The sequence below is a fragment of the Pygocentrus nattereri genome, chromosome 11 (assembly GCF_015220715.1).
Source record: "Pygocentrus nattereri isolate fPygNat1 chromosome 11, fPygNat1.pri, whole genome shotgun sequence".
Classification (NCBI taxonomy): Eukaryota; Metazoa; Chordata; class Actinopteri; order Characiformes; family Serrasalmidae; genus Pygocentrus; species Pygocentrus nattereri.
Genome location: NC_051221.1, coordinates 33,281,330 through 33,298,009, shown reverse-complemented (window position 1 = coordinate 33,298,009; position 16,680 = coordinate 33,281,330). Strand labels below are relative to the sequence as shown.

Below are 16,680 nucleotides of genomic sequence, written 5' to 3'. Positions count from 1 at the left end.
TTGGGAAAATACTCTCAACATACAGTTCCATGCAAAGGTCATAGACCTTTCATTTATTTAATATCCAGTAAAACAACCATTATGTACAATTACGCCACAAAGAAAAGCAGACAACACATTGAACAGAAAATTACACGTACACCTCAATGTCCACATATAAACTCTTATGTAACATTTTTCATTATTTTGTCTTTATTTCAGCTACATTTTTTTCAGGTGACTTGCTTTCAGTTTTGCAAAGGAATCTGAAGGGGGGGGGGTCCACACCTCCAAGTTTATTGTACAAATAAGGAGTTATTTTGCAAAATCAGATATCTCAATTTTAATGAATTTTCATAAATCATTTTTTATTGTGCATTCCAGGTATCAGTCATTGAGTTGTTTTGATTAAGTAAAAATAACTCTGCAAAATACAGCTAACTTACAAAATTACACTTTATTGGAGAAATAGTTATTATTATTATTATTATTATTATTATTATTATTGTTATTATTTATTTTTGCAAAAACAGATCCAGAACTCCAGTGGTCATTTCATATTTCAGAGTTAAAGGCATTTAATGGATACAGGATTCTGTACATGTATAAGATCATTCCTGTGAAAGTCCTAAAGCTGAATGTTAAACAAATCACTGCTCGACACACAATGCACTATGTAGGAAAATTTTACCTTTTACACCAAAATGTTGTATTTGTACTTTTAAGTGGCTCTTTGTCAGACCTGCTGTGCTCTGTTTAGATGCTGTAGCTAGTATTTTAACACTTACATACTACACAGTGTAGGGAGAAGGGAGCTGTTTGTCTAAAACAGTTTTCAGCAGTGTAGTGTCACATGACCTAAATACTGCGCGATGATTCGCTAAGTGGATTTATTGGGTTCTCCTGGAGAACTACAATGGTTGACTGTTTTTGCTGTAAAACCTGAACCTACAATGCCTTAATAATGCACAATAACAGCTTTTGTGACAAAAACGTATTTAGGGTTTAAAATGTGCTGTATATTAAGAATAACTTATGACAGTCAGCTTGTTTTAAAAGATAGCTTTAATCGTTTTTGCAAATGAACTCTTTAAATGTTCTTTTTTTTGTCTATTTCATTTTCTCAGTAACCGCGTCTTTATAGCTATACACCATTTCAGACTCACAGTGCTGATTTTGAACTAATTAGAGAAGCCATGCAATTGGAACGAAACCTTGGGGAAGGATTTTACTCTTTCAACCTCAATTACCCACCTTCATTTATTTTCTTTCCTTTCCTTATGCAAGTGGATTATATGATATAGATAATAGATCTGGACTGGATCTACTCTGCTCAGAACATTGACTGGAAACTAAGTAAACATAGAGTGGTTGTGACTTTGATGATATTATGGACTGTAGATGATGAAATCCCAAAATTCATTGCAATTGCACATTGAGAAATGAATTGTTCTTAAACTGTTGGACTATTTTCTTATGCAGTTGTTCACAAAGTGGTGAACCTCACCCCATCCTTGCTTGTGAACGACTGAGCCTTTCAGAGATGCTCCCTTTATACCCAGTCATGACACTCTCCAAACAGGTGTTTTTTGAGCATTCCTCAACTTTCCCAGTTTTTTGTTGCCCCTGTCCCACCTTCTTTGGAATGTGTTGCATGCATTAAATTCAAAATGAGTGAATATTTGCAAAAACAATAAAGTTTATCCATTTGAACATTAAATATCTTGCCTTTGTAGTGTATTCAATTGAATATAGGTTGAAAAGGATTTGCAAATCATCATGTTCTGTTTTTATTTATGTTTTACACAACGTCCCAACTTCATTGGAATTGGGGTTGTAGGTTATAGTGTGTAATAAAACTTTGCCTTGGTAAGGGGTTAACTGGCTTCATAACTGTAGCTGTAGTCCGCCTCCTGCTTACCTGTTTTCATTTCATTACTTGGGCGATTAGACTCTAACTGAGTTCCAATCATCTTTCAAAGCCTGTTGAAAACTCTTCAGCCTTAGAGGAGACTTCGATCAGACATGCAGATAAATGTGCGTGTGGTTAAATTAGATGTTTAATGCATGTGGGTAATGCGAAACCCTCTGGCACTCAGAAGGAGCAGGGTTTTTATCAATTATGGAGGATGTTTTAAATAAATACTGCTCTGTTGGAGTTTAACCTTAGATATGGGTCAGATGTGGTGGTAGCAGCATCCCTGCTTATTTTGATATGATCTCACTATTTCCTATGTACCAATGTATGCACACACACACAAGTTGACAAAAGGTGTGCAGCAAGGGTGCCTCCAGAATTGTTTTGATAGAGCAGAGATTCCTTTCTTCTGGAATGAGCAGTCTGCATTATATTGAACATGGTGGGGTATCGGCCCAGTAGTTTTACAAGTGGTTGGCCAAATGCCTGATCCGCCTTGATGTGGGTGTGCAGAGTATGAAAAGGTTGTTGCTGTGGTTTCATACCACATTCCAGCTATTCTTTGTGAACTGTTGATTCCGAATTTTGCAATCGTGCAGTCTCTCTGTAATTTTCTAGTCTTTGAACTCTGTTTGCATGGCTGTAACAGAAGGCCTAAAGAACTTCTGAACAACTGAGACAATGAGAAGGTGTGGCCATCACCATGACACACCACTGATAAATACATGGGTACTTCCAAGCTTCCTTTTGGCAGCAAGGTAGTTAGAATTGAAAGCAGGCTATTTCTCTCTTTATTTACCTTTTTTTGTATTTGTTTTTTCTTACTGTTTCTATAAGTACGAGCTGCTGAAATGAAGATGAGACTTATAAGACTTTTTCCTGTCAAAGTGTTGTTGTTTGATGGCTGTGCCATTTCACAAATTGATGGCTGTCATACCATAAATTATTTCGTGGTCATATTTAAATATATACATTTATACATTTTGGCCTTGCATAATTAAATATTGTGTCTCAAATACTTACAAATACTTGTCTTTTTTTCTGAGTACTCTAGTTTTCTTTGTATTTCAGCATCCAGTCAACACTGCCAATTCTCTGTGAGTACTAGATGTTAGCATTATTCATTTTGGACATACAGTTGTATGCAAAAGTGTGAATATCCCCAGTCAGATCAAGTTTTATTTAGTTTCTAATTGGATATAAGTCAACACATCCTCTACAGGCCACATTTTATGCTTTATTTTTTCCCAATAGCAAATAAAGCAAATAAAACAGTGACTGGGCATTAAAATGTGCAGAAGTGTGTTCTCTATAGAGGATATGTTCACTTGTTTTCACATAGAAACTCAACAAAACATGCTATAACAGCTTCAACTCTTCTGGGATGGCTTTCCACAAGGTTTAGGAATGTGTTTATGAAAGATTTTGACCATTCTTACAGAAGTGCACTTGTGAGGTCAGATACTGATGTTGGACAAGAGGGCCCAAGTAAAATGACCCCGCTCTGTCATTTTATGTGGCCTACCTGGCACGTGGCAGCTGAGTTGCTGTCGTTCCGAATCGCTTCCACTTTGTTATAAAAGCACTGACAGTTGACTGTGGAATATTAGTAGTGAGGAAGTTTCATGACTGGTCTTGTTGCACAGGTGGCATCCTATCACGGTACCAAGCTGGAATTCACTAAGCTCCTGAGAGCGACCCATTCTTTCAGAAATGTTTGTAGAAGCCTTCTGTGTGCCTAGGTGTTTGGTTTTATACACCTGTGCCCATGGAATTGATTGGAACACCTTAATTCAATGATTTGGATGGGTTTGCCTGTTAGCTTCAGCTGCATTACCAAAGACGTAAAGGACAACTCAATAAATTGTGTTGTATTTTGTTGCAATATAAACATATGTCTGTGAAATCTACTGGATTGAGGAAAATAACTGTGATAGTGATGATTAGGCCTGCTAGTTTGTACAGATAACAACTTTCTGAAACTTTCTGCTATAGGAAACATTACCATTTTCACAATGTTCTTTTAAACAACTGCTTGATTAATCACCTGATCCTTTTAGATCAGTGGTGGTGAACCCAGTTTGGAGAATCACCAAACTATGGACTCTGACCCCTACATTCCCCACCCTTGTTTTAGATAAACAAACAATAAGATATTAATATCTTTTTTTTCAGCATCTTTCCACATTTATAATGGACAAGACAGAGTCCATAGCCACCATAGATGATGCAGTGAAGAAACTGATCCTGCTGGACTCGAAAGATAAAATCTGGACCCAAGAGATGCTGCTGCAGGTCAGCGACAAGGCCATCAAGCTTCTGGACTGTGATACAATGGTGAGTGCTTCATGTGTTCATGAGTTCTATGTTTGTGTGTGTGTAGAGTCCAGAGTGAGAGGACATGCGAGTGCAGATTTGGTGGGTATCAAAATTAGGTTATTAGCACATTAACCGATGCAAGAGCGAATGTAAAAAATGTATTTTAACTTGGAAATCTCTTTAAAGAACTTGTAACAAGTTATTTCTGCTGATGTGTAATCCTCTAAACTGAACAGCTGAATTAGCTGAATGGGGTGTTAATTGTGGCCTTGATGTTTTATGCTCATTGGCTCTATTGTGTAATCATGACTGCAATGCTGGCTGGTTGATTTGATTTCTTTCTCAGTCGGTATCAGTGTGACCATTTAGAGACCTTTAATATCTGGAACCAAACCTGTTCTGACCAGCTCTCAAGATCTCAACCAATTTTACAAAACATTAAGGTTTTGTTCGTTTTTACCGCATCATTGTTTATTTGTATTGAGACTAAAAAACACAATTACTATCAAGATAAACAGGTTTAAACATTTTGCCTTGTGCACAGCGGTAAAGATATTCAGAGTTACTGTATTAGCTTTTTGAACCTTTGCAGTGCATAATATTTCTTTCTTGCTTTCTTTTCTGTCTTTCTATTATATTTCTTAATCTCTCTCTCTGTCTCTCTGTCTCTCTCTCTCTCTCTCAGGAGGAATTGGAAAACTTCCCTCTCTCCACAGTGCATCACAGTCAGACAGTGCTGAATAAGACGCGCTACCCGTCTGTCCTGCTGCTGGTCTGCCAGGATAACGAACAGCACAAACCAGACATACACTTCTTCTGCTGCGATGAGGTGGAGGTGAGACACACACTGATGAAGGCTTGAGTTTTAAAATTAATCAGTTCATCATCTAAATCACCTTATCCTTCTGGCTCAAGGAGGGTGCTGGAGCCTGTCCCAGCGGTCACTGGGCGGGAGGCAGGAAACACCCTGTACAGGTTGCTAGTCCATCACAAGGCAGGGCATTTTAAAATGCTGAAGCACAATTGCCCTGTTTACACTTGACTTGACTGTGTCTGGATGCTGTGCAGATATGCATTTAAAACCAAGTGTAACTGTGTTAGTGAGTGTGTTCAGATCTAGTTACCCTGATCCTGAGGTAGTCACCAGTCTGATTTAAACATATAAACATTGCACAAGTATAAGAGATCTAATCAGTATCTGGACTAAGAAGCTGGATTTAAAAAGGGGGAGTGTGCTTGTTCTGTGTCTGGATTGGATGATGATCTAATCGCCATAGTCGGATGTTAGTTCCAAGTGTAAACAGAGCCAGTCATTCTTTCATTCTAATTACTTGTGTTCCTTGTTAAAAGTTAATTAGTGGAATGTCTGTCCTTGTTAATGTGTTTGTGCCAGCCAGTCAGCTGTGTTGTTAGAGTAAGTCTAAACAGCTTTTTCTGACAGAAGGCCTGTATTTTTAATTGTAATAAGTTCATACTGTTACATGCAAAAGTTTGAGTGTACCTGACCAAATGATGTTTTGTTGATTCTGTCGAGGATGTGTTCACTTATTTTCTCTTATTAAATCAAAAAAACATTACCACTGTTTTTGTTATTGCTGCTATTTTTTTTCTCATTTTGACTGTTAGAGCCACCTTTACTATTTTGTATTTGCTTATATATGCATTTATTTTAAAGAAGAGAATGTATAGGTGCAATAGGGAGTGGGAGGATTTGGGGTCTTATTTTATTTTATTTCTTTAATGTAATAACTCATTCAAAATAATAAAAAGACCTTTGACAAAAAAAAATCAACAAAACATATTTTGAATGGTGGTGTTCAAACTTTTGCATTAATCTGTATGTGCTATTTTAGAATAATCATAATAGTATTTTAAAGTATGGAAAACAACAAAATGCCCATTTGCAGTATGCCCATTTGTAGAGCACTGGTTGTAAGCCTCATTTTGAAGTGTGTGTGTGTGTGTGTGTGTGTGTGTGTTTGTGTTTGTCAGGCGGAGATAGTGCACGCTGACATTGATAGCGCTCTGGGAGACAGTAAACATGGAAAGAAGATGAGACCTCAGACACTAAAGTGAGTCTTCAGTTCATAACTGTAAATCCAAGCCTGTTAACACTGTCCATCATTTTACACAGTCTGACCAAGACATGGTTTAGTAATCATGCTCGTGTTCAGTGGACTGCAAGGAAGTTCTGACACTATTCTCTGATGTCTCACTTATCCTCCAGGATGAACCAGGAGAAGATGAAGCGGCAACGAGAGACAATCATCCCCCCCTCAGAATCTAAAAGTTCCAACCCAGGAGCCAAAGGTCGTGTGGCAGCTATGGACATGAAAAGTGAGCCACACACAAATGAACACTCAAATACATGACAAATGTTCATTATGGGTGAAAATGTATCAGGACATTGTCATGCATTGATCTGAACTAGGAATTGATTAAAATGGATTGTAATACACTATATTTCCAAAAGTATTCACTCACCCATCCAAATCATTGAATTCAGGTGTTCCAATCACATCCATGGCCACATGTGTATAAAACCAAGCACCTAGGCATGCAGACTGCTTCTACAAACATTTGTGAAGAAATGGGTCGCTCTCAGGAGCTCAGTGAAGTCCAGTCATGGAATCTCCTCGCTACTAAATATTCCACAGTCAACTGTCAGTCATAACAAAGTGGAAGTGATTGGGAATGACAGCAACTCAGCCACGAAGTGGTAGGCCACGTAAAATGACAGTGCGGGGTCAGCTGAGGCATTTAGTGTGCAGAGGTCACCAACTTTCTGCAGTCTGTCACTACAGACCTCCAAACTTCATGTGGCCTTCAGATTAGCTCAAGAACTGCATAGAGAGCTTCATGGAATGGGTTTCAAGGCTCAGCAGCTGCATCCAAGTCTTACATCACCAAGCGCAATGCAAAGTTTAGAATGCAGCGATGTAAAGAGCCGGCGATGGACTCTAGAGCAGTGGAGTCGTGTTCTCTGGAGTGATGAATCACGGTTCTCCATCTGGCAATCCGATGGATGACTCTGGGTTTGCAGTTGCCAGTTACTTGTCTGACTGCATTGTGCCAAGTGTAAAGTTTGGTGGAAGGGGGATTATGGTGTGTATTTTTCAGGAGTTGGGCTCGGCCCCTCAGTTCCAGTGAAAGGAACTCTTAATGCTTCAGCAGAGATTTTAGACAATTTCATACTCCCAACTTTGTGGGTCCCTTCCTGTTCCAACATGACTGCGGTGCACAAAGCAAGGTCCATAAATGTGGAAGAACTTGACTGGCTTGCACAGAGTCCTGACCTCAACCTGACAGAACACCTTTGGGATGAATTAGAGCCACGCCTTCTCGTCCAACTTCAACATCAACATCACATTAAACCCTATGGATTAAGAATGGGATCTCACGCAATTTCATATGCGTGTGAAGGCAAATGAACTAATACTTTTGGCAATTTAGTGTATATTCTAATAATCTCCAATAAAGTTTTTTGGGTCACAGTAAAATTCATATTCATTGTCTATATATAATGATAAAAAAATCAGTTAAGACCATAATCTAATCGTAAAAGTCAGAGATTTACTCCAGTTTTTAGAAGTGGCAAAAATGTAACTTCACGATACTTCAAGACATTTTCAGAATGTCTAATATTTATTACAATTAGGCATGTGCCAATATAATAATTAGTTATCACAATTAAATAACGTTTATCGTGGTTTATGATGTCATTTTACTGTATTAAAGAAAAAAAATACATGTTCAGGACAATACATACAGTTGTATGCAAAAGTTTGATCAACCCTGGTCAAAATGCTTTGTCGATTTTCCAAGTGAAAATAAGTGAACACATTCTCTACAGAGAACGCACTTAAATATGGCACTTTTTGCAGATTTCCTGTGCACAATTTATCTGCGAGTTTATCTGAGTTTAACATATTGTATAAATAAAACATAAAATACTAAAAGTGCTAAAACTTTTGTACAGGCCAAACAAAGCAAATAAACAGTAATTGTCCATATAAGTGGAGAAGTGTGTTCTCTGTTCATTTTTATTCAGAAAATCAATAAAATGTCATTTGAGCGGGGTGCACACACTCTTGCATATGACTGTACATGTGATGAATGTCATTTTTAATCAGCAGTAATGATGGTTATGCATTTGGGGGATTTCAGTCTTTGAAACTACTTTCCTGATGGCACTTTGTATGATGGCACAGCAGTCTTCAGCAGATTCCATCTCTCTGCAGATTCAGTCTCTCAGAGAACTATGAGACCAACGGTATCAAACAGTGATTTTTACCAACGTTTCACATACTGAGCTGCACTAAATCCAGTTAAACTTAACTAAATATGTTCTCTTCATGATAACACATGCAATTGGTCAGTGTTCTTTAAGTACTGATCACATTCACAATATGCATAAAAAGCATACTATGATTTGATTTATAATTATAATGATAAATATTATTGTGTTGCTCTCCTCTTCCTATTATTGATTGAATATTCTTTAAAAATCTATGTATTTTCATCTGTTAGATGCAGAGAGACGAGATTCAGCTCAGCAGGACCCAGAGTCCCATGAGAAACTTGCCCAGCGCATTGAGAAGGATGTGGTGAGTGCTCCTATCACTGAAGCTGGATGAATGGTGGCATGAGGCTGGCCTTAATGATGTAACTGAGGTGGCTTTCTCAAACTGTTTGTTTGCGTTGTTTAGCAAATCCTAAATTGTGCCCTGGACGACATTGAGATCTTTGTGGCCCGGCTACAAAAAGCAGCAGAAGCCTTTGCCCAGCTCAACCAGCGCAACAAAAGCAGGAAAAATAAGAAAAGAGGACCAGCAGGTATTTCTGGTCATCTCTCAGACATGCATTCATTCAGTTTGTTCCTTTAGAAGCCATTACTCTTTAGTAATTTAACATTTGCATATTACTCTTTTGTTTATGTGTGTGCGATGATGGCTTGTATTGCTGCTCTGTGGTTCTGTTTAGAGGGGATGTTAACTCTAAGAGCCAAACCTCCATCTGAGGCGGAGTTCATCGACAGCCTTCAGAAGCTGAAGCTCTCCTTCAATCTGCTGGTGAGTGTCTTTCTAGGCTGCAGCACAGTGCCTGATTCATTCTCTCCTACCTCACTGTCACACCCACAACTCAAACACATGCTCACTGTGGAACCCTTAACGTCTCTCTCTGCAATCACTGCCAGCGGTTTTGTGGTGCTGCACCCGCCAAGGCCTTAATAAGACTACTCACACTCAAATGCAACAGTACAACATGTTTATATATGCTATCCTGTGTTAATTAACGGTCAGTTTTACTTCTCTGTTAAACTGCAGGCTTATAATTATATTAATATGATTAAATAAACCCTTTAAATGGCCAGGACACATCACTATAACTCAGCCTAACAGTATTGTAGTCCATGTAATTACAGAATAATGGGCTTTAAGATGTTGTTTAAGATGTGGTTTTAAAAAGGCTTATCATTCAGTAACTACCAACAGCATGATGGAGAGATATAGAGGTATAGAAAGAACATGGCAGAGAATGTCAGAGAAATGTAATCTCTCTCACACAACAACAACAACAACAACAATAATAACATGACTGGCTCTAGCTTTTGGAAGCTCTAAACAGGATTTATTTGGGCCCCTACTGTGTATTGCTGAAGTTTGGATGCTCGTTTGTGGTTCTAATAAGTTACATCACTCTGGATCAAGGGCTCTGTCTCACGATGCAGTATTTCTTGCTTACCCAACTAACTTTAAGTTTGTTTGGATCTAACCCTGCTGATAGCATTGCATTTTTACTGTTATGAAAGCTTTACTTTCTATATTTTCAGAAAATATGTTTTCTCTTTCCTTCTTTGGTGGCTCCTCCTCTTGTTTCATGTGATTGGCTATTCATCATGCACACAAGGATTAATCACAGCTTGAATATCAAAAATCACAGCCTGTGTATCTCCCTCACTCCAACACCGTAGGGCATTTTCACACTTGGACCGTTACAGTGTCTGTCTTGTGGATTGATGTGAACACACCAAACAAACTTAAACTCCTCTAAATATTCCCAAAAACAAACTGAACTCAGACCACCTTTCAAGGTAATCTCAGTTCGCTTTGTTTGTACTTTGTTTTGTGGTCCGATTGATTGAATGGCCTCAGTCCACTTGTGCTTTATGGTAATGACCTTGAGGCTTATCATATGCACATAGCCACAGTGAGACCGCAAAAACAGACCACCAAGGATCATTTATAAAGTACTACTCAGTATAAAGCTTGCCTGTGATTTTGTGACAAGACAGCAGAGCTGACATTAAAGTGATAATATGCAAGAGCCTGTGTGATTTTACTATGTTAATGGCTGATGCTAGGCATGCATACAACAGAATTTAGACTTTTAGACTAATTAGGTAGAGGTGATGCTGATGGAAAGGTCAGGAAAGCCAAAGATATATGGGCTATATGACATATATTAAATTAGGTATGAAAACAGGTCAAACACATTATTTTATGGATAAACCAAAATGAATTTTTGTCAGAAAATGTTATATGACATTATGTAAAGCATTTTTTTTTGCAAAAAGTCATTTACATGGAAAGTGGAGTTTAGCAGTGGCAGTGCATGTATTTATTGACTCTGTGTTCCCTCTACAGGCCAAATTGAAAAAGCACATCCAGAACCCCAGTGCTTCAGAGCTTGTCCACTTCCTGTTTGGACCCCTGGAGATGGTGAGTATTATATACACACAATCACACACACTGATACATACATACACAGCTGTGTTTTCACTGTGTTTGTGTAATGTGATGTTGTAGGTGCTGCAGAGCTGTGGAACTCCTGAGCTGCCTCGCTCAGTCATCTCCCCTCATCTGTCCCGAGATGCAGTGGACTTTCTGAGAGGTCACCTGTCCCCTAAAGAGATGACCATCTTTGAGCTTCTGGGAGATGGCTGGACACGACCCAGGTAGTGCTTCTCCTGACTGTAATCTTTTGATCTGGATTAATTTTGGCTTTTTTTTTTTGGGTGACACAATTAAAGCACATGTAAAATAATCAACCTGCAGTGAACTTTGCTTTATCAAGCTCTAAAACTGCCATAAAGCACATTTCAGCACAGTTTTATTTTAGTGTTCAACTTAATAATATAAGTTTAAAATGGGCCATAACTTTTGCACAGCCCACATTTCATGTTCTATTTTTTCCAGTATATTACATTTATCGAAAACCAGTAATTGTGCATTAAACTGTGCAGAGGTGTGTTCTCCATAGAGGATTTTAGCTTATCAATCAACAAAACATGTCATTTTACCGGGCACAACCAAACTTTAGCATTTTACTGCATGTACTATTTCCTGCTTGATAAGACTTTTTTCTGACATATCAGATTTTTAGGGGTGCCTCATTAATGTGAAATCCTGATAGAATAATAATAACAATGATTGACTTTTGTAACACGACTGAGTTACAAAGCTTGTTTAACAGTAATTTATCTTTCTCGGTTACAACACCGTCACTAATTAGTGTTTATCAAACCAAGTGTCCCACTGGCAGTACATTCAGAGACTTTGGTGAAAGCCCCTTTAATGTCTGTCTCCAGCATAGTTGCACGGTGCATGCATGTTCGCTACAGTAAAGCCAGCATTGTGCTATTGTATTTTCTATTACTGTATAGTATGTAAGACTGTTCTTTTGTTGTTTTATTGTTCTATGTTTTTTTTTCTTAGCAAGCATTCAAACTCATTCAAAGCACAGTTAGGACCAGTAAGATCTCATTATAAAAATCTATGAATTTCACATTATTAATCGAGCGCAGCAGATTTAATGGCAGAAATAGCCACATTTTGGCCTTAAAGGGCTAACTACTGTAACTAAATATTTTTTGCAGCTAACTGTAGACCTCCACCACTAACAGACATGAAACATTAATTTGTCTTTAAATTCATGTGGCATATCCCCCACCCCCCTATGTCTTTTACATTCCTCTCTGAACTCTGTAATGTCACATATCACTGCTGTTAGACCAAAACCTCCAATCTCCATTTTTGTCATCGTTTTCAGTTGTTTACATAATTTGAATATACCTACTGTTGTTTATATTGTGAAAATGTCATGATGAATGGACAAAAACAAATGGCCCAAAATTACTTGGGAAAATGTCTGATTCCATTGACTTACATTAAAAGTAAAGTATGTTTTTTCCTTCTCCCATAAAGTTACCATTTTAAAGATACAAGATTTTGGTCTGACAGCAGTGATATGCTACTGAAGATAGGGAACACTAGATCTTCAGCCTAGTAGAAAGTTACTTTTCTAAAGTATGTTTGAGATTTGAAGGATATATCTCTCTATCTCTCTCTCTCTCTCTCTCTCTCTCTCTCTCTCTCAGAGCTGATTGGCCAAGGGACCAGTGTGCTCCTCTCTACGTCCCAAGGTTTAGGAATGGCTGGGAGCCTCCAGTGGAACCATTCCGCACATCACCATGGGAGACAGAGTGTTCTACATCAATGTCCCCCTCATCATCAGAGTACAGGAAAGAAGAGGTGAGATCTGTTCACATCTGTTTGGCTAAAGCTGAATTCCACAAGTTTTTCTAAATGACTACATAATTTTTTTGGAGTTGAGATGTAAAATTATTCAGAGTGTTTAATGTTAAACCAGAGGGCACAAACATTAATACAGTCATTTTGTATGCTATTTAAAACAACCAATGAATCTACACATGACATGTTTTTCTATGCACTGTTGATGATGTTAAATTGTTGGTAGTTTGGGTATGACAGCATACTTGTAAACATTTCATATAATAGCTTTGTGCTAGGAAGCTTTTAGATACCTTTAGTTGCTATCACCACCACTGTTACCAATTCTGATTCTGTACATTTATTTAGAACACAGCATTTTACTAAATTACTTTATTTACATTTTAAAGATTGAATGTTACAGAAAAAATCTGAAATCTCCTTGAATAGATTAGAATGTGCATTATCCCACTGTAACCTCCACTGTTATGCCAGCAAATATTACTTTTGCCTTTCTCTTTTTACAGTTCTTCGGCTCACAGTCCTCACTGTCATCAAACGGGTGAGTCCAAACCAGTTACATCAACAATATATATATATATAATAATATACATATACATATATATATGTGTGTGTGTGTGTGTGTGTGTGTGTGTGTTAAATATACTTTTTTCCCTCCTACTTTTTATACAAATAATTGAGTCATTGTAGGGCTTGTGGAAAAAATGTTATTACTGACTTATTATAATGTCATTACTGACTTGCTGGTGAAAGATTCACTTAAATGCTGATATGGGACTCTTTTGTCTTGCTTAGTTTACAGAAAATTAGAATGGCTTGATTAACACGAGTAAAACCTATAAAGGAATGTGCTTCACTGACTGTGGATTTCCCATGCAGGTCCTACACAGCACCTTCCCCCAGCAGGAAATATGCCAAGATCCGCTACCACTTTGTGGCCCGCAATGCCAATGAGCTCTCTGTCCTTCAAGACGAGATTTTAGAGGTGAGGGAGAAAGAGAGAGAGTTGTTTGGGAGTTGGGTTGGGAGCAGGGTTGATGAGCTTTACTGATGAGAAGTTGTTTGTATGAAGGTAATTGAGGATGATAAGCAGTGGTGGAAGTTGAGGAACAGGAGTGGCCAAGCTGGGTATGTACCCTACAACGTGCTTGATGTAGTTACGCCAGAGGAACTTCACGGCATGGACCCAATGTACAACCAGGTAACTCCTACTGTCTCACCATCCCCTCTGCACTGTCACTGCACTATGAGGACCGTCTCATTCCTGATTCTCTCTCTCTCGCTCTCTCTCTCTCTCTCTCTCTCTCTCTCTCTCTCTCTCTCTCTCTCTCTCTCTCACCCTCTCTTTCTCTCTCTCTCTCTCTCTCTCTCTCTCTCTGTAGCCCTATAAAGGTTCATCTCCCTCTGGTTCTTTGGGGAGAGGAGACAGTTTCGACATGCCAAGATCACCACGCGATAAAGATAGTGAGTTTGTTTATGGATCCTCAGTTTATGTTACTTGTTTTTAAAATCTGACCATTTATACTGTGGAAACAGCCCTATTTTAGCATATATAATGATATTTTAAAAACTTCCAAAAGAAAAGAAATTGTGGAGAAAATTACTGGAGTCTCACGCTGATTTCAAACATGTGTTAAGCATGTCAGAGAAGAAAATTCAATTAAAAGGAGATCATATTGAAAATTTCTTTCTAAAATTTGGCACTTGAGGAACAGCCTATAGATTTTCTCACTTGGATCAAAATATTTACACATAGTGTAAAATCTCATAATTGTCTTATCTCAGAAATGTCTTTATTCACTATAACCAATAGCAGACTAACGAAGACGCTCTGATATTTATAACATGTATACAGTCCAATCAGCTTTCCAGATTTTGAAAGAAGCATGCCTTTTGACTGATTTTATATTCAGTATTAAATTGTACAGAGTTTTGTAAAACTTGGTGGTTGGTACCATAAAAGAATAAAATCTCTCAATTTCTTTCGGGTGGGTTTAAAATCCAGTTATATACACACATAAGAATTCTTTAGCAAAGGCAATGGTTCTATTTAGAACCATGAGTTCTGTCTAGAACTGTTTTCTTGCTTAAATGGTTCTTTGCACAGTAAACCGTTCTTCAGATTGATGGACATGTGTATCGTTCTGTAGAACCTTTTTCAAATGGTTTGTATAGCAAAAAAGGTTCTGCTTTTGATGTCAAGCTTGTAACAATAGAAAAATAGTTTTTGATGTTATATAGAGCCATTTTCAGAAAGGTTCTGTGTAAAACCATATACAACACATTATCCATGTGTTTTAAATAGAACCATTGCTTTTACTAAAGAACACTTATAAAACCACAAAAGCTTTGACAAACTTATGAAGTGTTTTCTTCATTTTTCACATTTTATAATGCCTCAAAACTATAACAATATCAAACTGGGCAGTGACCAAAGACCTAAACAAATGAAAAGTGTCTTTTTTTATCCTCCTTTTGACTTGAAATGCCACACGAAATGCTTCCCTCAAAACTGTAAGGTTGATATTCATATTAGGAGCACATTTCAAGCATTTTGGTTTTGTATCAAATGAACTTTTAGATGATGAAAAATATACATTTAATCAAGTGTGTCTAAATGCTGGACTGGTACTGCACCAATGCATCAGTGGGAAGTGATTGTTGGTGGGCTTTTTTGAAACAGTACTAACTAATGTATCAGTGCTGGTATGATCATAAAATTCACTGAAAATTACACTGTGTGTAGTGTTTGTAATGCTTGCAATCAAATGTTGGTAACATTTAACAAAGCACACTGCAGGAAGGTTTTACATCACTCAAACACCCTCTGTCCATCTCTCTTACCCTCTCCTTCTCTGTCTCCCTCTCTCAGCCCGCACTCATCAGATGGATGAAGTGAACGATGAGCTGTTGAAACGGATCACAGCAAATAAGAAACAGCAACCAGCACGCAACTTTAAAGTGGAGCGTCACTCCAGTCGTGCCATCCCCCTCACACTGAAGTCCACCTCTGCTGAGGTCGCTGCCTGGCTCAACGCCAAAGGCTTCTCCAAACCGTACGTTCATTTTGCCATGTGTGAGAACATCCTGTTATTGGGAATCTTTTTCTGTGCCACTGAAGAGAGTTCTAGAGCGCAGGGTCTGATGCCTTTAATCGAAGAGCACACTGTCCATCTGGAGAAAACCCTGTCTGAACAACTGGTCTCCATAAAGGCCTTTATACCAAGAAATTGCTCTGCAGCTATTGGTTTATCTAAAAGGATTATGTTGAGACACGTTGATGCGCTCTGCAGTTTAAAAAAAGGAATTTAATAGAAAGGAAATACCTAAAACTGAAGAGAGCAAATACAATAAACATCACTTTATCAGTATGATATTACATATTCACTTACATAAACCTGTTTCTTGATGACTGAGTTGCCTGTGCATCTGTGTCTGTAAAACTGTTCATGTCTGTGTGTGTGTTTCAGGACGGTGGACTGTTTGGGTGTTCTGAGCGGGGCTCAGTTGTTTTCTCTGGAAAAGGAAGAGCTGAAGGCTGTGTGTGGAGACGAAGGGTCACGTGTCTACAGCCAGCTCACTGTGCAGAAATCACTGCTAGAGGTCAGTTACCTTTTACACTACACAGAGAGGCAAACAGTCAACTACAGATAACCTAAAGTAACCGCAGATAACTCGCCTGCTACCCAAGAATGCGGGAATTAAATGCCCCGTACAGTCTCTCTCTTACAGTTCAAACTCCAGTCTCACTGTTGTTTGTGTTTTGTTATTGGAATGCTTTCCATTTGCCCCTTTTGTGTCATTCATTTTAGCTCTGAAAATGAGTGAAGTCACTTATAAACATCATAATGACATAAGACATGTTGTTTTCCAAAGCTAACCATTTACAAAGAGAAGTTCTAACCATTATAGGAGAAATCTCAGACTCGG

The 16,680-nt window shown here is 38.1% G+C and overlaps 1 protein-coding gene across 5 annotated transcripts in view; it reads left to right on the top strand.

The window, feature by feature from the left end:
* Positions 1 to 16,680, top strand: part of eps8l2 (EPS8 like 2) — a 46,191-nt gene that overhangs the window by 28,789 nt on the left and 722 nt on the right. For all 5 annotated transcript variants that reach the window (XM_017706713.2, XM_017706714.2, XM_017706718.2 and 2 more), the window contains 16 exons: positions 4,073 to 4,234; positions 4,902 to 5,051; positions 6,209 to 6,288; positions 6,444 to 6,553; positions 8,747 to 8,823; positions 8,926 to 9,052; positions 9,200 to 9,288; positions 10,864 to 10,938; positions 11,026 to 11,174; positions 12,597 to 12,750; positions 13,257 to 13,291; positions 13,630 to 13,735; positions 13,823 to 13,951; positions 14,133 to 14,214; positions 15,623 to 15,806; positions 16,221 to 16,353. In XM_017706713.2, coding sequence (XP_017562202.1) covers positions 4,073 to 4,234; positions 4,902 to 5,051; positions 6,209 to 6,288; positions 6,444 to 6,553; positions 8,747 to 8,823; positions 8,926 to 9,052; positions 9,200 to 9,288; positions 10,864 to 10,938; positions 11,026 to 11,174; positions 12,597 to 12,750; positions 13,257 to 13,291; positions 13,630 to 13,735; positions 13,823 to 13,951; positions 14,133 to 14,214; positions 15,623 to 15,806; positions 16,221 to 16,353 — 1,842 coding nt within the window. The remainder of the gene's footprint in view (positions 1 to 4,072; positions 4,235 to 4,901; positions 5,052 to 6,208; positions 6,289 to 6,443; positions 6,554 to 8,746; positions 8,824 to 8,925; positions 9,053 to 9,199; positions 9,289 to 10,863; positions 10,939 to 11,025; positions 11,175 to 12,596; positions 12,751 to 13,256; positions 13,292 to 13,629; positions 13,736 to 13,822; positions 13,952 to 14,132; positions 14,215 to 15,622; positions 15,807 to 16,220; positions 16,354 to 16,680) is intronic.